This window comes from Pteronotus mesoamericanus, unplaced genomic scaffold, assembly GCF_021234165.1.
Source record: "Pteronotus mesoamericanus isolate MK-2021 breed Mesoamerican mustached bat unplaced genomic scaffold, CSHL_Meso_final contig_173, whole genome shotgun sequence".
Classification (NCBI taxonomy): domain Eukaryota; kingdom Metazoa; phylum Chordata; class Mammalia; order Chiroptera; family Mormoopidae; genus Pteronotus; species Pteronotus mesoamericanus.
This window is the reverse complement of record NW_026555072.1, coordinates 4,981,162-5,004,860: the sequence shown is the minus strand read 5'-3', so window position 1 is coordinate 5,004,860 and position 23,699 is coordinate 4,981,162. Positions and strand designations below refer to the sequence as shown.

The 23,699-nt window shown below is 38.0% G+C and overlaps 1 protein-coding gene across 7 annotated transcripts in view; it reads left to right on the top strand.

Moving 5' to 3' along the window:
• Window positions 1-1,150: 1,150 nt before the first annotated feature.
• The window catches only part of KDM6A (lysine demethylase 6A), a 180,072-nt gene continuing 157,523 nt past the window's right edge, over window positions 1,151-23,699 (top strand). For all 7 annotated transcript variants that reach the window (XM_054566524.1, XM_054566523.1, XM_054566526.1 and 4 more), the window contains exons 1-2: window positions 1,151-1,836; window positions 2,051-2,114. In XM_054566524.1, coding sequence (XP_054422499.1) covers window positions 1,679-1,836; window positions 2,051-2,114 — 222 coding nt within the window. In that variant the 5' untranslated portion in view covers window positions 1,151-1,678. The remainder of the gene's footprint in view (window positions 1,837-2,050; window positions 2,115-23,699) is intronic.

Genomic DNA, 23,699 nt, shown 5'->3' with positions numbered 1-23,699 from the left:
GAGTCAGCACTGAATTGTCTTCCTTATATTTTGAAATCCAAGTTAAATATATTTTGTCCCTTGGTTACATTATTGAAAATATTATTCCATGTTTATAAATTCATGTCCATTAATTAGTATTTTTCTTTTCCTGAAGACATATCTTATTAAATTTGTTTTTTGAAAAAAAGTAATAGACCGAAGGCATATTTTTTCTTCTATAATTAGGAGAAATCCGTCATTATGGATTGAAAGCGACTAGTGACTTTTATTTGCATCTGAGACACGGTCAGACCAAGAAAGTGTTATTTTTGTCTGAGACATGCTGTGGAATGCAAAGGCTATTTTGGGTTGCAAATTGTGATGAGGCTCTTAAATGTTTTCTCCCAGGTCTGTCCACAAGCAGCCCCAACTCTTCCATGCAGGCCCCACTGAGACCGCAGCAATAGAAACCAACATTCTGGAGATTCCGCTTAACAAATTTCCGTCATTGCTTTTTCTTACAAAACCGTTATGAACTAGCGATAAAACGCAGGCAGCAAGAAAATTTGGCCCCAAAGTGCCGCCAAAAGACCTTCAAACCTAGTAGGGGACTCTTCCTTCCCTCGGGCCTGGGGTCGGGAAGCCTTTCCCCCTTCACTTTCGGCGCGAGTTGGAGTACCGGGGCTGGGAGCCTAGGCCTGGCTCAGGGCGGCACCAGAGCCGCGGGCATGGGGCAGGCGGCCGGTCCCCAAGCGCGCTTCGCGCGGAGGCCATTATTTCCTGCAGTGCCAAAAGTGTGTACTTTCTTCGGAAGGCGGAGGTCAGGGGCCGAGATCCGGGACCCTTACCAGGCCCTGGGGAACCCGGGACACCCGGAGCGCGGGACTACTAGAACTGCGGGCTGGGCCCACCCCTGAACTCCAGGGCGAAGGCGGTCCGTGGCGTCCACGCTCTTAGCTCGCGCCCGCTGCGGGCGGTGCCGGACCTCGCCCTTCCTTACCGCTCCCCTCCCCCTCCCAGGCCCGCCGCAGCTCCCGAGGTGACACTGCCCAGACCCTCCATTCTCTGCCCCAGTATATTTAAGCAGCACAACCTAACCGCTGCTCCCTCTCGCGGACAACCTTCCCCTCGATAGACGGGCCCAGCAGCCAACCACAGGTCAGAATTGGCGTGCGTCCCGCTCCCCATCGGTGGCTGCCTCGGTGGGCGGGGCCCGGGCAGCTAGCAAGTTTAGTGGAGCCACGGCTGACGTGAGTCAACAAAGGTCACGTGAGGCAAGCGGGTCTTGCAGATTGGCGGCCTTGGTCGGGCGGGGAGGGGGGGTCACGGCGGCGGCGTGGGGTTCGCTGTGTGACACAATTACAACAACTTTGTGCTGGTGCCGGGGAAGTTTGTGTCTCCAACAAATCCCTCTCGTGCCCCCAGCCCCAAGCGCTCCGGCCGTCCCCGCCGTCCCCGCCCGTGGCTCCCCCGTGCCTGCCCCCGCGATGTGACCCTAGAGCTGAGCCGACGCTGCTGCCGACCCGGGGGCTCCGCAGCCCCTACCACCGCCGCCTTTACAGCTGCCGCGTTGGGATTTTTCGTCGCTGCCGCCTGCGGTGGAGGAGGAGGTGGAGATAAAGTTGGTGTGCCGGTCCCGCGCGGAGAGTGGGGACGTCGTTGCGGGCCCCGGCCCGGGGGAGTGTCGGCGTTGGAGTTGTGAATTCGCTGCGTTTCCATGAAATCCTGCGGAGTGTCGCTCGCTACCGCCGCCGCCGCCGCCGTTTTCGGTGATGAGGAAAAGAAAATGGCGGCGGGAAAAGCGAGCGGCGAGAGCGAGGAGGCGTCCCCCAGCCTGACAGCCGAGGAGAGGGAGGCGCTCGGCGGACTGGACAGGTACGGGCCGCCGTCACCCGCCCGGTCGGCTCCGGACGGACTGGCGCCGCTCTCCAGAGCGGCCCGAGTGCGGCTCGTCTTTGGCGGCGGCGGGGCGGGCACCTGGGCTTGGCGCTCTCCGTGCACTAGCCGCTTGCGGGGCCTCGGTCTCGGGCCGGGGTGGGTTGGTGGCGTTCCCGGAGCTTTAACGAGCCGCGTGTGTCTCTCCCAACAGCCGCCTCTTCGGGTTCGTGAGGTTTCATGAAGATGGCGCCAGGACGAAGGCCCTACTGGGCAAGGTAAGGCAGCCGCGGGCTGGACCGCGGGCACGATCTCAGTGGCCGGTGCCTTGCTCGCCCCACTCGCCCCGCTCACCCCGGGCCCCGCGGCCCGTCGCCCCCGCGGCCCGTCGCCCCCGCGGCCCGGCGCCGGGGCCAGCGCTCATTGTGGCCGCGAACGAGGGCCGAGGGGCTTCCGGAAAACTATTTCCTGCCTCTGCCGGCCCCCCCCGCCCCCTCCCCCCCGATATCTCACTGACTCTCTTGCGAAATCACCCTCTCCGATTGTAGCTGGAGGAACGGAGAGGGTAGCGCTTTGGGGCCGAGCTCAACTGGGTCGACAGAACTGCCTGTTCTAATCCGGCTTTTGGGGGGTAGACCGATGTTCTCAAAGGTGTCTGTTTAGGGTCAAAGAACCGTAAATATGTACACATTTCCCCAAATTTCCGATTTACTTGCCTCCCTGGTTTTTATTTTTTTCCTTCAGGTAGCCTGTTCGTGATATCTGTTGGTAACCAAACGTTTTGGGCTTTCTTGTGTCCCTGCCCCCAGAAGGGAGAAGTTGCACGTAGTTTAGGGCGGTGAAGAGTTTGCATTGGGCTGTTGACATGCATCGATTGTCTGTGTTTTACCTGAAGTTAGGTGACTTGTTTACTTTTTGGGTCTTTCTGTCATAGAAATCCCGCAGTTATCTGTAAGTGTGTGTGTGTGTGTGTGTGTGTGTGTGTGTGTGTGTGTGTGTCTTTTCTTGGAACCTCGTTTCCTGTGTGTCTGGCAGGGGAGACCAGGGAATGATTCGGGGTGTAGTTTCTGTTTATTTGTGTGGAAAGTTGTTGGCACTGTCATTTACTTAAGTAATGGCTGCTCCTATCGGCCCAAGATGGCGGGACAGGGTGGGAGGAGAAAGTGAAGGGGGGGGGGTTTGGGGGAGGGAGGAGAGGTAAACATGGAAATAAATAGTAGTGATGAATAGGCCTCTCCCTGGGAGTGTGTAGCTCGTTGGTGTTCAGTACAAATTATCCAAGATGATTTGCATATAGAATTCTTGTACCTTTTTCAAGCTTGGAATCCAGCAGCATTCATAAGCCTGGTAAATGGCTTATCAACCTGTAGCACATTTAGTTACCCTTCCGTTAGCTACTGAACAAAGGCTGTGGAGTCTCCATCTGCCTGCATCAGTTTGTGTCTCCTAACCAAAACCTAATTGAAATGGTATTTGTGTTCTTTCTTCTTAATTGGGACCATGGAACTTGGAATGTGTAATAGGTGTTGCATCCATTAGACATTTTCTTTTCTAGCTGAAATCAGTAGCCTTGCATTTGACACTTAGCTTTATTGCAATTGAGAAGAAAGTTTTAAATGACTAAAGCCTAGCATTTTATTCTTGAGTTAAAGTTTTTTTTTTTTTTTTTTAATTTAGTTGTCCTGAATTTTTGTGTGTAGTTTGGTTGGGAGAGTCACTCATCCCTTTTAGCTATAATTACGCTTTTGTTTTTGTTTCAAAGTTTCAAATAAGGGGCTTCGATCACAAATAATGACTTGAAAGCTAAACAGAAATAATCCTTTTCAGTAAGTCCAGTCCCTTTCACTGATACAGATAACTTGAAATAAACTTTGACTATGTAGGTGTTAATTGGCTTCTTTAAAATTATCGCTGGAAAAGTGAATAGTGACTAGCTTTGAAATGATTTTAAACATCAGTGATTTAAACCTTGAAAAAAATTTTTTCAATCAGTTAAGATATTTTATTTAAAAATACTTGGCTACTGTCAAAGTCATTTCAAAAGATTAAAGAACAATTTAAATTTAAGGAACATTATTTTGGAGTGAATAACGCAGGTCTGATAGGGTTGGTAAAATTGTTTGCAAAGATAATTCATTTGGAAAAGTTGGGCCAAATCTATTGCTTTTTGTTACAGTAATGAAGAAATAAATGCAATCATATTTTGTGTGGCTAACATGTAAAATGCTAGTTGAAGATTGCTTTGGAATGCTCAAATTTAGGTGGGTTCACATTGGATTTCAGATTGTAATATTGAACTCTGAAGTTATGCACTACTGAGTTTAAATTTTGAAGAACTGAACATTTTCAAATATTTTTATGAAAGTGTATAACTTTTTTTGATATTCGACTGCAGTAACATCTTGAAAATGAGAAACTTGAGAAACTTCATTATGTTTTGGGGAAGAATTAAGGCTTCATAAAATACTGGGTAATTTGATGAACTACAAAGTATTTTGTTGAGCTAAAGAAAAAAAAACTTCATTACTTCAGACTCAGTGCTTGTGAGGTTCAGCCTATTTTGGTCAAGGCCTTAATATTAAAACATTCTAGAGTCTGTGCTTGCAGTTTCATGCAGTTCTTGGTTGCATCTTTGTGAGCTTGAATATATCAGTGAAATGTGTAATGTAAAGCTTGACATTATATAACCTAGCACCATGCGTTGGAATTGGATTCTGAATAGAATGAATGAGCTGGAGTCCTTTCATAAGAAGTATTAAATTATTTAGTTTTATTTAGTTTTGTCCATCTTTTGAACAGTCCTGGGAATTTTTTTAATTTTTTTTATTTTTTTGTGGAATGTTGAACTATGTTGGTTTCAGAATTCTTATTCTTTGGAAGCCTTAAAAAACAAAAGTTGGCTTTTCTTTGTTGGGGTAGGTTCAGGCTACTTAGCAGAGGGCAAATAATGAAATTGAGTAACTCCCACGATTTTCTTTTCTAGCTAGAATTTTTGTCATTGCCCTCCTCTCCCCCAGACAAATTTAGTCTGCACCTTGTATAACTTTTTTTCCTGACAGAAACTTAGCTATTACTAGTTTTAAAAATTTTATTCCTATACATACTATTGGATCTTCTATCAGTTTCTTTTTAACTCAAATTTATAGGTTTTCTAGAAGATAACGCTTAACTTAAAGGCTTTGGAAAATTGAAAACATTTAATAAATGTTTCTTTCTTGCTGCTAAATTTGTGTGTTCCTTTACCAGGTGTGAGGATACTTTATCCAAACTGCTGATTTCTCTTAGTCTCTGGATGTTTTGTAAGATACATTTGTGTTGTAGTCATTGATCGAAATTTTTTTTTTCCACACTTGCCATTTTATATATACTGCTTAGGGTTTTGGGTTAAAAAAATAAATTAGTAATACAGCATCTTATTTTTGTAGTAATATCTTTAAAATATTTTTAAGATTGTAAACAGTGAGAGAAGTTACTTAGAGTTCTTGAAATACAGCATGTTCCTTACCACTTTGCTCTTTAAACTAATGCTGATCATTAATCTTTTGGTAATATAATAACCCAAGATTCTTATTTTTTTAATTATACTGGAGTTACTGAAAAGTAATTAAGAACTGAAACATTTTAACAAATTAACTATGACCATTTTTAAAGCATCATTTGACAACTGGGTTAATCTTGTTTTCACTTGGATAAAAATTTGAGTTAAAGTGTAATATAGAGTAATATATAACATAAATATAGTAAGCATAAATATGGTAATACTATAGAGCATATTTATAATAATTGCTAAAGGGCTGGGGAACCTTTTAATACCATTATGACGTTTTCTTACTATGATTTAAAAAAATTTCCAGTTACATTTGACAATAATTGTATGAGTTTCATGTATACAGCACAATTATTAGACATTTAAATAGCTTATGAAGTGATCACCTCGATAAGTCTCCTCATCTGGCACCATACGTAGTTATTAAATATTACTGACTCTTATGCTGTAATTTACGTCCCCATGACTATTTTCGCAACTGGCAATTTTTATTTCTTCATTCCTGTCAACCTTTTTCACCCATCAGGGCTGGGGAATCGTGTGTGTCAGGGAACTATTGCTAAAATAAATAATTGCTCATTTCAAAATATTCTCATATCTACATCTAGATGATATGGGAAGATTATTGGGTCAGTTCTAGAGATAACTTTTTTGTCTTACAATATTTGAATATCAATGATGTTTAAGATTATTCTGTATCATGTGTCTTTTGGTTTGTTGCCCCTTAAAGGGATATACAGTATTTCAGTGCTAAAGGAGGTTAGTGTTTTGGTTACAAAAAAACAATAATGTCATTCTTTGTGTTTGAAAATTAGGTCTTTAATTTGATGAGTTTTAAAAAGTATATTCTAGTTTGGAAAATTGTCTTTTAAGCAGTAATATTATTGTTTACCTGGACAAAATCTCATGCAGTTAGTAGCACATTTGCTAAAATTTTGTTTATCCCTGCTAGTAAGAGATTATAGAAAATGTTTGCACATCTGGGCACAAATTAGAACTGTAAGAAAATACAAACACACACACACTTTTTAAGTTCTGGCTTTCTTTTTCACTGGATAGTTCTGGTGAATCAATTACAAATTGAAATGACTAGGGGATGTTTGACTGCCACCTCTAGATATTTTAGGTTGCTAGGAAAAACTGCCTAAAAGATGAACTTTTGTGACTTAGATGTTAAAGTGGAGTGATAGGCTGTGTAGTTTAAACCAGAATGAAGGTTCAGTGCCTGGCTACCTACAGAGTAAAAAAATCTTTTTCTGACTTGATTATGTAACATTTAGTTTTATATACTGTGTATTATTTTGCAGGTGTGAAAAGGTTTTTGGTAATTTATTTTTACTTTGAAACTCATTGTAACGCTTTGAGCTCTTTGAAATTGATGTTAATGACTGATAAGACTGTGCATTATTTATAATATTTTTGAAATGTGGTATCCAGAGAGCTAATTTATGTTACAAAAATACCACCAGATTGTCTAGGAATTGAATTGGTGGTTAGGTTATGTAAGGCCCACATGTATTTATTTGTAGACTGGTTAATTAATGGAGTTTATTTAATGAATACATAAGTGACAGTCTTATGTACTCATACTAAAGCTTTCCATATAATTGTATCAGTTTTTCATATTGCTGTGTAGTTTGTTGACAGTATAGATTAGAACAACAGATATTTGAATGTACACTAAATGCAAGTCTTCTATGCAGGGAATATGAAGATAACATAGATATCCTTCGCCTGCATTGAAAACACAGCTCCCTAAGAGAAGTGAGATAAGTATAAGGATGACTAACACAGGAACATCAGAGGCAGAAGTGTGAAATATCCAGAAAGTTTATATGATAAAGGTCAATTTTAAGAAGTTACAAGGTAGATTTTTTTTTTTTTTTTTTTTGCCACCCATAAAAACGTGATTAGCAAGCATGTAACAAAAGCACTAGTCACCTAGTCAGTGGTGGAACATAGGGCTGAAGGGGACTCCTAGCTCTCTGGAGAGTATTAGGATCCTTGGGTTTGCTGATTCTTAAACACTGTTAGTGTAGAGGTGGAGGTGCCTTTACAGTATTTCTCCCAAGCCACAATAACTTGAACATCATTTCTTTCCCTGATGAAAACTTATAATACTTCTTAAACTACCTAACACATTTCCAGAGGTGACTGAAGGCACAAGAAGCATTGCCTTTGCAGAGTGTCGTTCTGGCTCATGTCTCTCAGTTTTAGATTTAACTTTCCTGGACTGTATTCCTGACTTGGGAATTTAAAAAATTAACAGCCTCTGGATTTTAGATTATTAGTATTTTAGAATTAACTTCAAAAGTAACCTGATAGTTGCTAGTCTAAAATTAACTAAAGCATTTGACCCATTGTATTCTGGTTTATTTTCCCCTTAAAACATTTAGTTAAGAATTTATGTTATGTAACATTCAATGTCAGACATTTAAAACTAAATTATTTCATTAAAGTTTTACAATACACTCTGAGTTAAATGGGGGTGTTCACATTTGTGAGATATTTCAGAATGGTTCCTGGGCTAGCCTAATTTACAGACATCCTATTCCATTTATCCAGGTATATGCTTTAACAAATTAGGCACTTCGAACACCAGGCCCCAGAAGAGGAAAAAAAGACTGCCAACTGTTAGTTCCTGATGTCCGGGGATTCCTATGGTTTGGACCATCTTTTCCCTGGATGGGTAGTGCTAGAGGTGGGTCAGGCATTACTTTCTTGGACCCAGTTTCTGTTCATTAGTTTACTAATTGTAAATTGTAAGTTGAGCCTCAAAGTTCTACCCTAAATCGGGCCTCAGTAGAATGGCTTTTATTAACAGGATGGGGATTGTTTCTTGATTGTGTTTCTTGGGAGAGATGTTTCTTGATTTCGATATTAGTAGGGAATCTTCTAATTTTCTGTAGGAAAACATGGTTTAAAATTAGATTTCAGCTTTTAGAAGGTGTTCACAGGATGATGTACTCTCTGATCTCATTTGGTAGTAATTATTTTTGTTACCAGTTCTTACCTTGGGATCCTTGAATGAGTGTTCATGGGTCAATTTTAAAAAATTCTGACTGAGTTTTGGAAGGAATACCCAAAAAGTAGTTAAATATGGTCATCTTGGAGTACAAAGCTCTCTTGGATGATGAGGAGGGGAGGATATTTTAAACTTTATAATTTGTAGATTTCTTTACTGCTATGTTTTTTTTAAACCAGAGACATGTATTACTTTAAAAATAATAAAAGAAGTACACTCATAGTGAGTACATTATAATTATATTTTGGCTGACTAAAGATGGAGTTTTATACTAATGTGTGTAAAGTTACAGATGCCTGTAAAGGCCTTGCCAAGTCAGGATACTTCTGAACTTGATAGTCCTTCAGTGGAGATAGGAGTGAGTGAAGTAGCGATGTACCCTTATTAGGTCCTTTTTTTTTTTTTTTTTTTTTTTGCATTTGAGGTGGCTTTGTGAAAATCACTACTTTATTTTGATATATAGCATCTGTTTCATTGATGACTACTGTTGGGTCTGATTTGGCCCAGGATGACATTTGGGACCTAATTAACTATAACATGGAAGAGTGGGAGTAATCCCTTAAGATAGTTTTAGGTTTCTCAGCTTATTTTTAGACCGTTCACCCCTTCTGCAAACTTTTATTTTTTTCTTTTACTATTTCTTTTATTCTCTCTTTTCTCTACTTCTCTACATTGCTAAAACTGTTGTCATTCTGTTGTATTGTAGTTTTGTCTGTGGTAGTATTTTGTCTGCATTAGAATCAATAAATGATACTGCTACTAAGTTCATTCCTAGGGAAAAAGTTAAGCTTTATTATAGTTGAGTTATATAAGGACATCTAATTCATTTTAATTCAAAACAGTGGAAGAAATCCTTTTAGTTAAAGGATTGTTTTCAGACTGTATTCGTAGATCTATTACACTGTGTTTATTAACGTTCCTCTTTGTAAAAAACAGTTTATTAGGGAAAATTTCTAGTATTTTCAAAAGCAGAGAAAATCAACCAATCGTCACTGACCATTACCAGGTTTTTACTATTTTTCAACTCATGACCAGTTTCGTGTTCATCTATGTCTTGCCCCACACCCCCATTTTTGAAAGAAATCTCAAACATTAGTCACATCATTTAATCCATAGATAATTCAATTTTTCTCTGAAACAATTATAATGCTTTTATTAGACATAAAAGTAAATTCTTTAAAAAATTATTTTTATCTTTGCTTTTAGAGAGAGAGAGGGAGAGAAACATCTACCAACTGCCTTTGCCACCCCCCCGCCCCCCCACCGCATGCACCCCAGTGTGATCCACTAGGGATCATACATGCCCAGACCCCCCCGATAGAACCTGCCATCCAGGCACATCTCTCCACTGGGAATTGAACTCATACCCTTTGGCTACTGGATGACACTCCAGCCAACTGAGCCACACCGGCTAGAGTAATAAAAATAAATTCTTTTTTTTAAAAAAGATTTTATTTAAATATTTACTTTTAGAGAAGAGGGGAAAGCAGGGAGAGAAGGAAACATTAATGTGTGGTTGCCTCTCGTGCGCCCCCTACTCTGGACCTGGCCCACAACCCAGGCATGTACTCTGACTGGGAATCAAATCAGTGACCCTTTGTTTCACAGGCCAGTACTCAGTCCACTGAGCTACACCAGCCAGGGCTAAATTCTTAAATTAAATATTCACAGGGCTTGATAACCTCCCCTGCCCCACTCCCCCCCCATATGGAAGTTAAGAATTAGTTGCTTGGGAAATGAGTAGGAAATATTTAGCTGAGTCTATGTGAGCTTGTATTTTAATATTATGGTAGGATTCTGCAATAGAACATTACACAGCATGAACAGAAGATAATTTATGAATCTTAGTTGTTTGAGTCTCTCTGGATAGTTTATATATTTAGGGAGAATTTGTTTTTAAGGTATAGTAGTTAAAAAAATGTTAGGTTTTTTAATTTCAGGTATCAGAATGAGAACTAGAAAAGCTCTTGCTTTGCCTGATTGATTTGTAAAACATTTGTTGAATGGCTGTGAGGGACTTTGCCAAGTCCTGGGGCAACAAGTGAGAACTGGTCTCTGCCCCTGTAGTCTGGAGACAGATGGACAGACTGAATGATCATACGATGTAATAAGTATAATAATTAAAGTATATGCAAAGTGCTTTGAGCTCTGAAGCGATGGAGCAATTAAAACATTTAAGAACTTTTGATTATGGATAATTTAAATTATCTGCATAATTCCCCACATTTTTGGAGCAATTAATATTGACTGGAGAAGTGGATGAGGGGAACTACACAAAGATGTAACATTTTGTCTTGGTTATCAAACATAAGTAGAAGTTTAGCAAGAGGGAAAAAGGCAGAGTGTTGGAGGTATGAAGTTAAATGGTGTTTGAGGAATTGTAAATTTTCTAGTGTGGGTAGAGTGAGTTTAGGGTGTCTCATTGGGATTGGGAGGAGGTAGCTGAACATGTGAAGAAGGCCCCGTTACTATGGGCCATAGAATGTTTTGGGGAGTCATTGAATTCAAGTCTCTAATTAGGGAAAGTGACATGACCCAAAGTAGGTTTTATGGGAATATTATTGGTTATAGTGAGTAGGATAAAGTAGAGGGGAAAGGATCCTAGTTATGAAATATTGATGGATAGGTAGCAATGCGTGGATTTTTGGAGTAGAATTCTGCTTCTACCACTTAACTAAATTTGAGATACTTGGGCAAATTATTTCATCATTCAGAGGCTCGGTTTTCTCATCTGTAAAATTGAAGTGGTAATAGATTTCTGGCAGGCTATTGTATTTTATGTTAGGAAAAAGTATGTAAAGTACCTGGCATTGGGCCTGGAACGGAAGGTGTTTAGTACAAGATACATGTTATTATCTTGGAAAAGATAATTAAGTTTAAATTAAAGCTGTAGTTTAGTAATGAGTGGGGAGATAGGCAGATTTGAAAGCTTTTGAAAAGGCCCTTTTTGGCTTGCTTTCTGTCTCTGATCACATCTCGGTCTTTGCAAGTAGATTCTGTTCTGGGTCTTCTTACTCTGCTCCCAACTTGCATGTATACTTGACTGCCACTTGATTACTTAATTTTGGGTATTTTGAAGGCACCTTAAGCTAAACATATGTAAACTGCGTTTATCATTGTCTTTGATGTTCCTTATCTTAGTAAATGGCAGCTATCAGTACCCTTGCTAGAAACCTTGGAGTTGTCCTTGACTTCTCTTTTTCCTAACCTATGAAGAAGCCCTACTAGTCAAGATATCCTATCATTTTTGCATGATAATGTTGTCATTTCTGCATTTTAAATTTTACATCTGTTTTTCTCTCCATCCTCACTGCTACCATCCTAATGGCAGCCATGATCCTATCTTCGGCTTTTGAAATACCTTCATGCAATTTTTTTGAATAGGTATGCTTACACATAGTACAAAATAGAAAAGTAATATAAAGGATGTTATCCAGTGAAGAGAAAATCTTCCTCCCACACCAGCTCCCATTTAGTTCATATTCTCAGGCAGTCCCTAATAGAAGGTTTATTGGCTAACTTTCTATTTCATCACATATACAAGCAAGTTACATACAAGCGGTTACATACGCTGTTGTATTTTTTTTTTTTTTTTTGGCTAAACAAGATCATACTATATACCAATTAAAATGCTTTCCTATTTTTTTTACTGCTTGCTATATGAAAATTAGTTTCTTTTATTGAATTGTCTTGGGTTTGAGAGTTGTCTGTCATTTAGATAGTTAGATGTTGGTCAGGGGATTGGCTTTGGTGATTTTTAAGTTCCTTTGATTTTGAGGTTCTGTTACTCCTTTTATACATGGTATTGAAGGTAGAAATTCTTGAACATGCAAGTATTAATTGAATGTAGGTTCACATGTGTTTTCCTAAGATAGCAGTTGATTAATTTTATATGCTATGACGTGTCAATTATAATAATTTTTTATGCTGGGAAGTGTCAGTAGGAATAATTGGCAGATTTTACCTTCATATTTTGTTTTTTGGTGTGACTGATTATCAGGCTATGTGAATACTAATTTAATTCACTCCTTGAGTGTTTATAGAATTAGCCATAGTTTATAATACTTAGTATCTTGTATTTGCAGGAGTCATTCACCTTCTTCATTTATTCTTTTTTTTTTTTAATCCTCACCCAAGGACATTTCTTCATTGCTTTTAGAGAGAGGAAGGGGGAGAGAGAAACATCAATATGAAAGAGAAACATTGATTGGTGGCATCTTGTATGCACCTGGACCAGGGATTGAACCCACAACTTAGGTATACACTCTAACTGGGAAGTGAACCCACAGCCTTTTGGTTATGGGACGATGCTCCAACCAACTGAGCCACACTGGCTAGGGCCTTTATGATTTATTTTTAGTTTTTATTATAGTAAAGTAAAAATAGGTACACTTTTGTTGAAAATAATACAGGGCGTAGTGTGCTATTAGCTTATTTCATAGCAGAATATCTTTATTTTCATTGTAGATTGGTTGGTAGGGGAGCTAGACAGTGATGCTTTTCTTTTTGGGGGTCATTAACTCTTTGAGGGTCAATGTAGCTGAGTTCTTTTTGTATATGATTTCAGGGAGTGTATGGATGGATCCCTTTGAAGCCCAACTGTAGACTCCATTATTTTCAGTTAGTTTAGTTTACTTACTTTTGGGTAGAGATGTTAATGATAGGAGTATGTTGTTGGGGAGGAAAAAAAGCTTTACAGCCTTTGGATTGGTTAGGCTTAGATGGCATGGATTTTATCACACAATTTTGTGGTGTTCTGTGACCACCTCATACTTTCTTAAGTTTCACCTTTTTATTTTATTTTTTTAATCCTTACCTGAGTACATGGTTGTTGATTTTAGAGAGAGGGGAAAGGAGGGAGGGGGAGAGGGAGAGAAACATTGATGTGAGAGAGAAACACCGATGGGGGGTGGTACCTGCAACTTAGGAATGCGCCCTGACCAGGAATTGAACATGCGACCTTTTGGTTTACAGGACGACGCTCCAACCAACTGAACCACACTGACTAGGGTGCACATTCTCCTATTGGTTGTAAAGGTGCTAGGGGAAGAGAATGTGGACTGATCCCTAGGGAACTTACGCCCTAACTGGAAAAATAGCTGTAAGCACATGTGCCATTAACATAGTCAATAGGCTTTAGTGTCTTCTCAGCGTGGGTGCTCAAAAAATGCTGGCTTGGTTGAGAGGCCGAGTGATATGTTGGGAAGAATAACAGATTAGAAAACTGAAGGACCTGAGTTTTAGGGTCTGCTGCCTACTTTAGTCAAGTCACTTAATTCTTGTCCCCAGTTTCACCATCTGTTAAGATGAAGGGCTGGGAATTAGGAGTTTCCAAAGTGACTAGCACCAGAATGTGGGAGCTGTTCATTTTAATTTTTAGGATTGATTCAGTTATTTAAGATTTTTGACCCAGAAGGAGAGCACAGTGGAAACTTTGTAATTTTCTTTGATTTTCAGCCTAAAGTGTTCAAGACCAGAAACCAGATGAATATAGGCACGTAATAGAACTGAGAGTTTTCTTTTTGTTAATCTAGTATGATTAATCATTCAGATAATCTTAGATTGATTTGCAAGTTGTTTATTAACGTTCGTGTTTTGACTTCTTCAAACTGATTGTATATTATAGTTGGAATTGTTATTTCTTAGGTCAGATCAGACACTTCTCATTCTAAAAGATGGATATAATCACTGTGTATACCTGTTTGTTAGGAACTCATGACAGGATAAATTCTTCGATGTGAGTTGATAAGTGTCACACTGAATAAATGTACTATGAAGTACTGGGTATTTGGGTGTTATAAAGATGAGAAAGGCCTTTCAGTTTCCTTAAGAGCAGGAAGAACCACTTGGCATTAGTTGGGACACTTTCTGATCTACTGAAGGTAAATATTTATTGTTAGATTTTGCTGTGTATGAGTGTGTATGTATGTATGATTATATTTTAATTACAAGCATATCACTTATAAAGGTAGATTTGGAGTTTGTAGGGTAGATTCAGAATATAACTTTTAAAGAGAAACTTTTTTTTTCAAAGATGATAAATGGATAGATAAAATAAATGGGTCTTGTCAAGTTTGTTCATTGGCATACTTGGCCAGGATGTTATAGGCAGCATTCAGACATCAAAGGGTAACTTTTATTGTTAAGCTATCGGTAAAGATTATCCAACCCTTAAATAATCATGATTCTATGATAAGTTAACTGGGTCCTGAATATCTGAAGTAAAAGCTGGAGTCCTTACTAATCTGATTCATTTCTTTTAAGGATGTTTCTTTGTCTTACTGGATTTGGTTGTACTCACAGAAGTGGACATTACATGACAGATTAGATAACAAATAATTTTTAGAAATGGAAATTCTTTCCTATTGGCTTTTAAAAATTTTACTATTTTGTGGTAATTGTAGGCTCACATGCAAATGTAAAACATAATAGATCTCACTTCCGTTTATTTAGCTGCTTCCAAGAGTAGCATCTTGCAGAACTATAGTACAATGTAACAACCAGGATATTGACATTGATACAATTAAGATAGAAAAGTATTCCATCACAAGTAGCTGTTTTGTTACCCTTTTATAGACATATCAACCTCTTCACCCCCTTACTTACTCCTGACCCCTGGCAAACATCAATCTGTTTTACATTTGTATACTTTTGTTATTTGAGGAATGTTATGTAAATAGGATCATATATTATGTGTCCTTTTGGGATTGCCTTTTTTCACTGGGCAGACCTCACTGGAGAGTAATCTACATTGTTGTATGTACTAATAGTTTGTTACTTTAAAAAAATTATTTATTTTTATAGAGCCATGGGGAGGGAGGGAGAAAGGAGAGAAACATTGATTGGTTACCTCTCGAATGTATCCCTACCCGTGCATTTGAATGAACCCACAGCCTAGGCATGTGCCTGGACCAGGAAATGAACCCATGACTCTTCACTTTGCAGTATGATGCCTAACTAACTGAGTCACACAAGTCAGGGCAATAGCTTGTTCCTTTTTGTTGCTGAGTAGTAGTCCATGGCATGGATGTATTGGGTTGGCCAAAAAGTTTATTTAGTTTTTCCCATGAGATGGCTCTAGTAGTGCTTAGTTATCTTTAACTTCATTTCAAACAATTTTGTTAGATTGTATTGTGACAGCTATCATATCAGTGTGTATTTAAATAAACCTACCAAAATTAGTGAATTTCTGTGCAGCCATTTTTATATTGAAGATAGGAGAAAATAAGCAACATTTTTGGCGTATTATGCTTTATTATTTCAAGAAAGGGAAAAATGCAACTGAAACACAAAAAAGGATTTGTCCATTGTATGAAGAAGGTCCTGTGACTGATCTAACATGTCAAAAATGGTTTGTGAAGTTTCTTGTTACTATTGACATTTTGGCCAAATAATTCTTTGCTGTGGGGCTGTGTTAATGCATTGGAAGATGTTTAGCAGCCCCCCTGGCCTCTACAATAGAAGCCAATAGCGGGAGATAGCTGACATACTTAAAACATCCATATCAATAAAGTAATTGGTGAAAATGAAAAATGTGTCTTTTATTTTACAGAAAAAACTAAATGGACTTTTTGGCCAACCCAATATTGCAGTTCTTTAACCATTTACACATTGAAGGACAACTGAGACACTTCTAGTTTTTGGCTCTTGCAAATAAAGCTGCTATGAACATTTGTGCATAGGTGTTTGTGTGAACTTGTTTTCTCTGGGATAAATTCCCAAGAGTGTAGTCACTGATAGCTGTATGTTAAGTGTTATTTAAAAAACTGCCACACTGTTTTCCAGAGCAACTCTGCCATTTTACATCATCGGCAGTTCTTGTCAGCATTTGGAGTTACTACTATTTTTTGTTTTTGATCTTCTGATAGTTATATAGCGATAGCTTATTGTGATTTTAATTTGTATTTTCCTAATGGCTAATGATGCTGTACATCCATCACCATCATGTCCTTATTTTCCATCTGTATAGTCTCTTTGGTGAAATGTTTGTTCATATTTTTTGGATTACTGATTTGAGACTTTTCCTTTTTTCCTGATGTAAAAATTTAGTGGTATCCATTTACCTTTTGGCACTACTTTTCCTGTGTCCCACATATTCTTATATATTGTATTTTTATTTTCATTCAGTTATATGCATTTTTAAGTTTCCTCTTTGATCCATGGAATATTTAGTAGTGCGTTGTTCAGTTTTTAAGTGTTTGGAGATTTTCCTGTTTTCATTTTTGTTGTTTTTTAGCTTGATTCCATTATGATTAGGGAATTTACTGTGTGTTATTTCCATTCTCTTATATTTGTTGACACCTGTTTTGTGGCCCAGGATATGGTCTATTTTAGTGACTGTTCCATGGGTGCTTTAAAAGAATGTATATTCTGTTCCATGGAGTGTTATGTACATGACAATCAGGTCCTATTGGTTGTGTTGTTTAGTTCTGTATCCTTGCTGATTTTCTGTGTAGTACTTTCAATTGCTAAGAGTGTGGTGTTGCCAAGTCTTCAACTGTAATTGAGAATTTGTCTGTTTTTTATCTCTATCAGTTTTTGCTTGTACTTTGAGGCTCTTTCATTGGATTTGTACACATTTAGTATTGCCATGTCTTCTGGTGTGTTAATTATTATATAATGTTTCTCTTTGTCTTACTAAAATTACTAGTAATTTCACTTGCTCAGAAGTCCACTTTATCTGATAGTAATGTAGCCACTCTTTTTAAAATAATTAATATTTACATGGTATGTCTTCCATACTTTTGCTTTCAATCTACCTATGTCTTTGTATTTAAACTGATTTTTTTCATTGTTATTGACAGCATATTGTTAGATCATTTAAAAAAATTACACTCTTTTCCTCTCTGATAACTGGTGTATTTAGACTATATACACTTAGGGTAATTATTGATATGTTACAGCTTAAGTCTGCTATTTATTATTTATTTTTTGTTTGTTTCCTTTGTTTCTTATTCTTCTGTTTCTTGTTTCTTACCTTCCTATCGGTTATCTGGATATATTTTTGGGATTCCAAATGATTTGTAGTGTTTTTAAGCTCATCACTTTGTATAGATTTCTTAGTGGTTGCTCTAGGTATTGCAATATTCATATATAATTTATCACCACCATCTTCTGGTATGGATGTTTTACTGCTTCTAGTGAAGTGCAGAAATTTCACTTCCATTTAGGTCCTTTTGCCCTCTCTACTTTTAAAATATAATTTTAAAGTATTTTCTCTACATAATATTGAACATAACATTATATGGTGTGATAAATTTTGCTTTAACCAGCAAATAAGATTTATGAAACTCATGCTTAGCCCTAATTATTACCTATTCCACTCTTCTTTTTTTCTTTCTGAAGTCCCAAGTCTCCTACTTTCATTTCCTTTCTGTTTAAAGAACTTTTTTAGCCATCCTTTCAGGTAGGTTTATTCGCTTAGTTTTTCTGAGGTTGTCTTTATTTCCCTTCATTTCTGAAGGATATTTTTGTCACATTATATTGTAGAAGTCACAGTTTATGGTTCTTTTAGTATGTGAAAAATGTTGCTATTTCCTTCTGTTGTCTGTGGTTTCAGATCAGAAATTTGCTATCAGTTGAATTGGTATTCCTCTGTAAGTAAAGCATTATTCTTCTCTGGTTGCTTGCAAGATTTTTGTCTTTGTCTTTAGTTTTCAGAAGTTATTACAGTGTATCTTGGTGTGGCTGTCTTTAGTGTTATATGGGGGTCACTCAGCTTTTTCTATCTGTGGGTTAATAATGTGTTTGTCAAATTTCAGGATTTCCCAATCATTATTTCTGTGAATACTTTTTAAATCTCGCTTTTCTTTCAGGACTCTGTTAATAATCTTAGCTCTTTTTTTTTTCCTATCTGTTTTCTCTTATAGGTTGACTAAAGTCTATTGATTTGTTCACAGACTCTATTGTCTCATTTCCATTCTATTGTTGAGCCCATCCAGATAATTTTTATTTTGGTGATTGTATTTTTTGTGTTATAATTTCCATTTGGTTTTTTTAAAATAACTTTGCTGAGATATCCCATCTTTTTCATTTATTTCAAGAGGAGTTGTAATTGCTTGTTCAAGCATTTTATGTCAACTGCCTTAAAGTCTTTGTGAGATATTTCATCAAAAACCTGGTTCATCTCAGTGTTGTCCAAAAAGTATGAAAAATACATTGATTGTTTTTTCTTATTCACATCATACTTTTTGGGCATTTGGACATTGTGGATATCATATTATGAGAACACATAATCCCATTAATTTCTTTTTATAGTAGGTAGCCTCCTTGTTGAGTTGTAGTGCCGAGGGCTGGGCGGGAGTATATGTTCAGCTTCTCATCGGGGCCCTATTGGCAATCACCCCGGCAAAAGTAGGACACTGAGTCATACTGTCTTGACTGATGGAATTCAAGTTTAGCTCCCCCCTTGTTTTCACATCTTCTTGGTAAAAGTTGGGCACCAGTTTATACCACTTTGTTGCCTCTGGGGGTGGAGGGAGTAAGGTCATCTTCCCTAGCAGGAGAGAGGTGAAGGGCTAATTCATACAACTCTGATCCTGCAGGGTGGAGCAGAGGCTCACTACTTGATACCATTTTCCCTGAGTTGATATCACATGCAGGGTGGTGAAAACTCTGCTTACTCTGGGCACCACTGACACCAGAGAGTGGATGAAGCAGATATTTGGCTCTTTTGTCTAGATTGGCTTCATTTGTCTCAGTGCTGGGTGGGTATAGAGGTTCAACTCCCCACAGCCCTGCTGACACCAGGGATGGGAGGAAAGTGGAATGCCGACTGGCTGTAACTCATACCACATTGTTCAGTTGTTGATGCTGGGATGCAGGTTCAGCTCCTCCCCGGTTCCTGCTGACACTGGCCTGTGTGTTTGTGTTTTTGAAGTGAAGTAGTGACTGATCCTGCCTTACACAACTTCATTAAGTCTTTTTGCTGCTGGTTGATGGTGGAGGCCCAGCCTGCTCTTGATCCTGGTGATACTATCTTAAATGCGTGAATCTGAATACCACTTGTGTCCACTGGGTGTGGGGTACTGAAGAGCAGCTCCTCTTTTAGCCTCTTCTCTAACCTAGCAGGTGTATTGGAGCACCCTGCTGCTTCTGCAGGATGTGGAAGATCAACTTCATACCCAGCCTCATACATACTAGTCTGGCAGGGGAACTGGAACCACCCCCATGAGGGAGATTGAAGATGAACTTCCTGTTTTGTTCTGCTAACACTGCCCTGGTGTAGGGGACTTGGATTCACATTGCCTGCTCCCTATTCTGGCTGAGGGGAAGAGGGTATGAAGATTAGTTGCATACTTTGCCCACTGAAACTGGAGGGTTCACATGCGTGTTTGTGTGTGCAGATTTTCCATTGATGTTTGTCTGGAGTGTGGTAAGTATTGCTGAAAAGATTTTTGTTGGTAAGCTACCATCTCCCCAGTCTTTTGGCTAGGAGGAAAAGGCTTTTCTTAGAGATTTTTTTCTTTTTTGATTGTTGATGGTACTGGATTGGGGGCTTCTGAAGCAGCACTGTGTTAGGGAAATATGGGAGGCAGTAAGAACACCCTGGAAATTCATTGTTTTGTCATTCCTCAAGTCCTGATGTCCTTAGGAAGTCTGGTGCCCCTGACTTTCCTACCTTTCAGATACTTCCTGTGCTTGTTTGTTGTATTATGTCCAGGATTTTTGAATTTGTAGTGGGAGGACCTGGGAGGAATGAAGCTACTCCATTTTGAAGGAACTGGAAGTTTTCCACTGACTTTTATCGTAATTAAGTTTGAATTGTGATGTTTTATCTAAAGATACGATATCACGTGAATGAAGTAAGTCTTAAGCAGATGAAATTTATAGGAAAATCTTAACTTTGACAATATAACATAGGATCCTTATTACAAAGCTATTTCCTTATATCAGGGCTTGACCCATAGCTGTATTATTTTGGGGACAAGGTTTAAATAACTACAGTACTTACTTTTGAACATCAGATGCTTTTGTGATATGTTTTAAAGGCAAGTACATACTTACATACACGCAGCAGAACTGCAAAATAAGTTGAGTCATACCAGAATGTCATTGTTTTGGTTTGCCATCAGACAATTTCCCATGTCAACTATACCAGTGCAACAAGACATTCTACTCTTGCTATATTAAGTTCTGCAGAAACAAAAGAAAATCTCTTCCCTTAATTCTTAAAACATTTAAAATAGACCAAGTTATTCACAGATTTTTAGGAAGAAGAAGAGAGGTGGTACATACATGGGTTTCTCTATGAATTTCAAATAGGCAAGTGAAAACTTACTAGGTAGGAGGCATCATTCTACCTTCAGCAGAGGATAACTGATTTCAGCAATGTACATACTACAAAATTCTATGATTTCAAGTAAGAACTTTTATAATTCATTCCAGCTCTAAAAATTTAGGATTTTTATCCTTTTAAACTGTTGGAGTACAATTGGTATTGAAAATGAAACCTGATTTTTTTTTCTTTTAAGAAAAAACTTCTTGGAAAGAAAGGTTGTTAGGTTCTTTAATGAGTTCTTAAAACAGGTTTAGCTATTATATATAAGAAATGAATTGATTTATTTTCTGTATATCCTGATCATAATATGGAATGGTAAATATTGTGCATGCTTTGATCTGTTATTTTGGATTGCAGTGTTTAATTTCCATATTTTTGTTAATTTCTCATTTTTTTGTTATCTCTAATTTTGTTACATTTTTGTCAGAGCATAGATGTTATAATTTTAATCCTTTTAAACTTATGGAGACTTGCTTTGTGATTTATCTTAGAGAATGTTCAATATGTTTGTGAGTAAAATGTATATTCTCTTACGGCGGGAAGGGCTCTATAGATAGATGGCTCTTTGGTCCTATTGATTTATATTGTTCCAGTTTTCTGTTTCCTTGTTGATATGCTGTCTATTGATTATTGAAAGTGCAATATGGTGGTCTCTATTGTTCTTGAATTGCCTATTCTTCAGTTCAGCTTTTGCTTCAAGGTTTTTGAGTTCTGTTTTGTGTGTATTTGTTTTTAATTGTTATATTTTATTAATGAATTGGTACTTTTGTCATAGCATGTTGTTTTTTGTCCCTAGTAACAATATTTGCCTCAAAGTATATTTTGTCTGATATTAGTATAGCCACTGTATTTTGGTTACAGTTCATATGGTATTATTTTTACATTGTTTAGTTTTATCCTATTTTTTAAATCGTAACTTGAGGCTATATTTGTTGATTTTAGAGAGAGGAAAGGGGGAGGGAGGAAGAGAGGGACAAAGAGAGAGGGAAAGACATGGATTTGAGTTGCCTCCTATAGGCCCCCCGAGTAGGTATTGAACCTGCACCTGAGGTATGTGTGGGATCAAATCCACAACTTTTTGGTGTACGGGACAACCCTCCAACCAACTGTGCCACATGGGTCAGGGTGTTTTATCCTATTTTTATATTTGAATATAAAGCATATAATTGAATCATACTTTTTTATCTATTCTGCCAATCTATGCCTTTTAATTGTAAGTATTTAATTCATTTATATTTTATGATTATTGACAAGGTAGGATTTACATCTGTCCTTAATGTATCTTCTATGTCTTGTCATTTTTATTCTCTATTCCACCATTTCCACCATTGTGTGTGTGTGTGTGTGTGTGTGTGAGAGAGAGAGAGAGAGAGAGAGATTTTCCAGTGTACCATGTTACCCTTTTCATTAATTTATCATGTTATTTTTTAGTGGTTGCCCTGGAACATACAACTGATTGTGATTAATATACACTTAATTTGAGTAGTATATGAAGACTTTGCTCCTGTATAGCTCCCTTTCCTCTCCCTTCCGTTGTGTTGTTACTGTCATATGTTAAATATTTATACATTTTGTTTTCTTCTTTTTTTCCTAAAACTTTCTTTTGAAGATTTTATTTATTTTTAGAGAGAGGGGAAGGGAGGGAGAAAGAGAGGGAGAGAAACATCAATGTGTGGTTGCCTCATGTGCCCTCCTACTGGGGACCTGGCCTACAACCCAGGCGTGTACCCTGACTGGAAAGCGAATTGGTGACATTTTGGTTCATAGGCTGGTGCTCAGTCCACTGAGGCACACCAGCCAGGGCTCTCTAGTGAATTTTTAATTCAGATATTGTACTTTCTATTTGGTTTTTTCTATATACAAATAATTTCTATGTTTATTGATAAAATTGGTCCTCCCCAGGTTTAGATTGCCCATCCAGGGATGGGAAATATTTTAAAAAATGTTATGTTGTTGCTGATGTGTACTATGTAGTTAGGCTATGATGGTTACATCTGTACTGAACACGTTCAAGCTTTTTTTCTTATCATTAGTCTATAAACAATACAGTATAACAACTTTTAAATATCATTTATATTATATTAAGTATTGTAAGTAATCTAGAAATGATTTTAAGTATATGGAAGGATTAGGTAGGTTATATGTAAATACTGTGCCATTTTATAGTAAGGTCTCTTGAGCATCTTTGGATTTTGTTATCTGTCATGGGTCCTGGAACCAGTTCCTGCAGATCCTGAGGGATGACTGTATTCTGTATTTTTTTGATACAATGTCCTTATACGTTCCTTTAGTTTATTACACATCACTTCCTTTAGTTCTTTCAACATATTTATAATATAGTTGATTTAATGTTTTGTCTAGTAGGTCTATCATCTGGTGTTTTCTGGGACAGTTTCTATTGATTGTCTTTTGTTCTATGGCCATACTTTTTTGTTTGCATATTTAAAAAATTCGGTTGAAAACTGTACATTTTAATTAAAATTTAGCATCTCTGGAAAGCAAAGTGTTGCCCTCTACAGCATTTGTTTTTGTTACTTTTTGTTGTAGTTATTTCTTTATTTATAGTGACTTCTCTGAACGAATTTTGTAAAGTCCGGTATTCTTTGTCTTGTATTACCACTGAAATCTCTTTATCTTAGTATTTAGCTAACCATTAGACAAAGATTTCCTTAACTGTCTGGAACCAGTAAGTCTCTTAGTCTTTTTTAAGGGTGCTCAGTGAGCAGGCAGTCGACAGTCCTACTGTTACCCTCACTTTCATGGTTTTGCGTATGTGTCATGGTCAGACAGAGGAAGGCCTAGGAACTTCTCAGGTCTTTCATGGGTATGTGCATAGCCTACGCCTGTGCTTGGCCTTCTTAATTCTCAGGATTTCATATTTGTTGGAGCTTGTCAAAGCTGTTATGGACATCTCATTAGCTCACTTTTCCTTTTAAGGTTTTGGTTATTCTGTTGTTTGCCGTAATTATCATCGTCTTCCTCAGCAAGCTGTGAAGTTAAATGATTTCCTG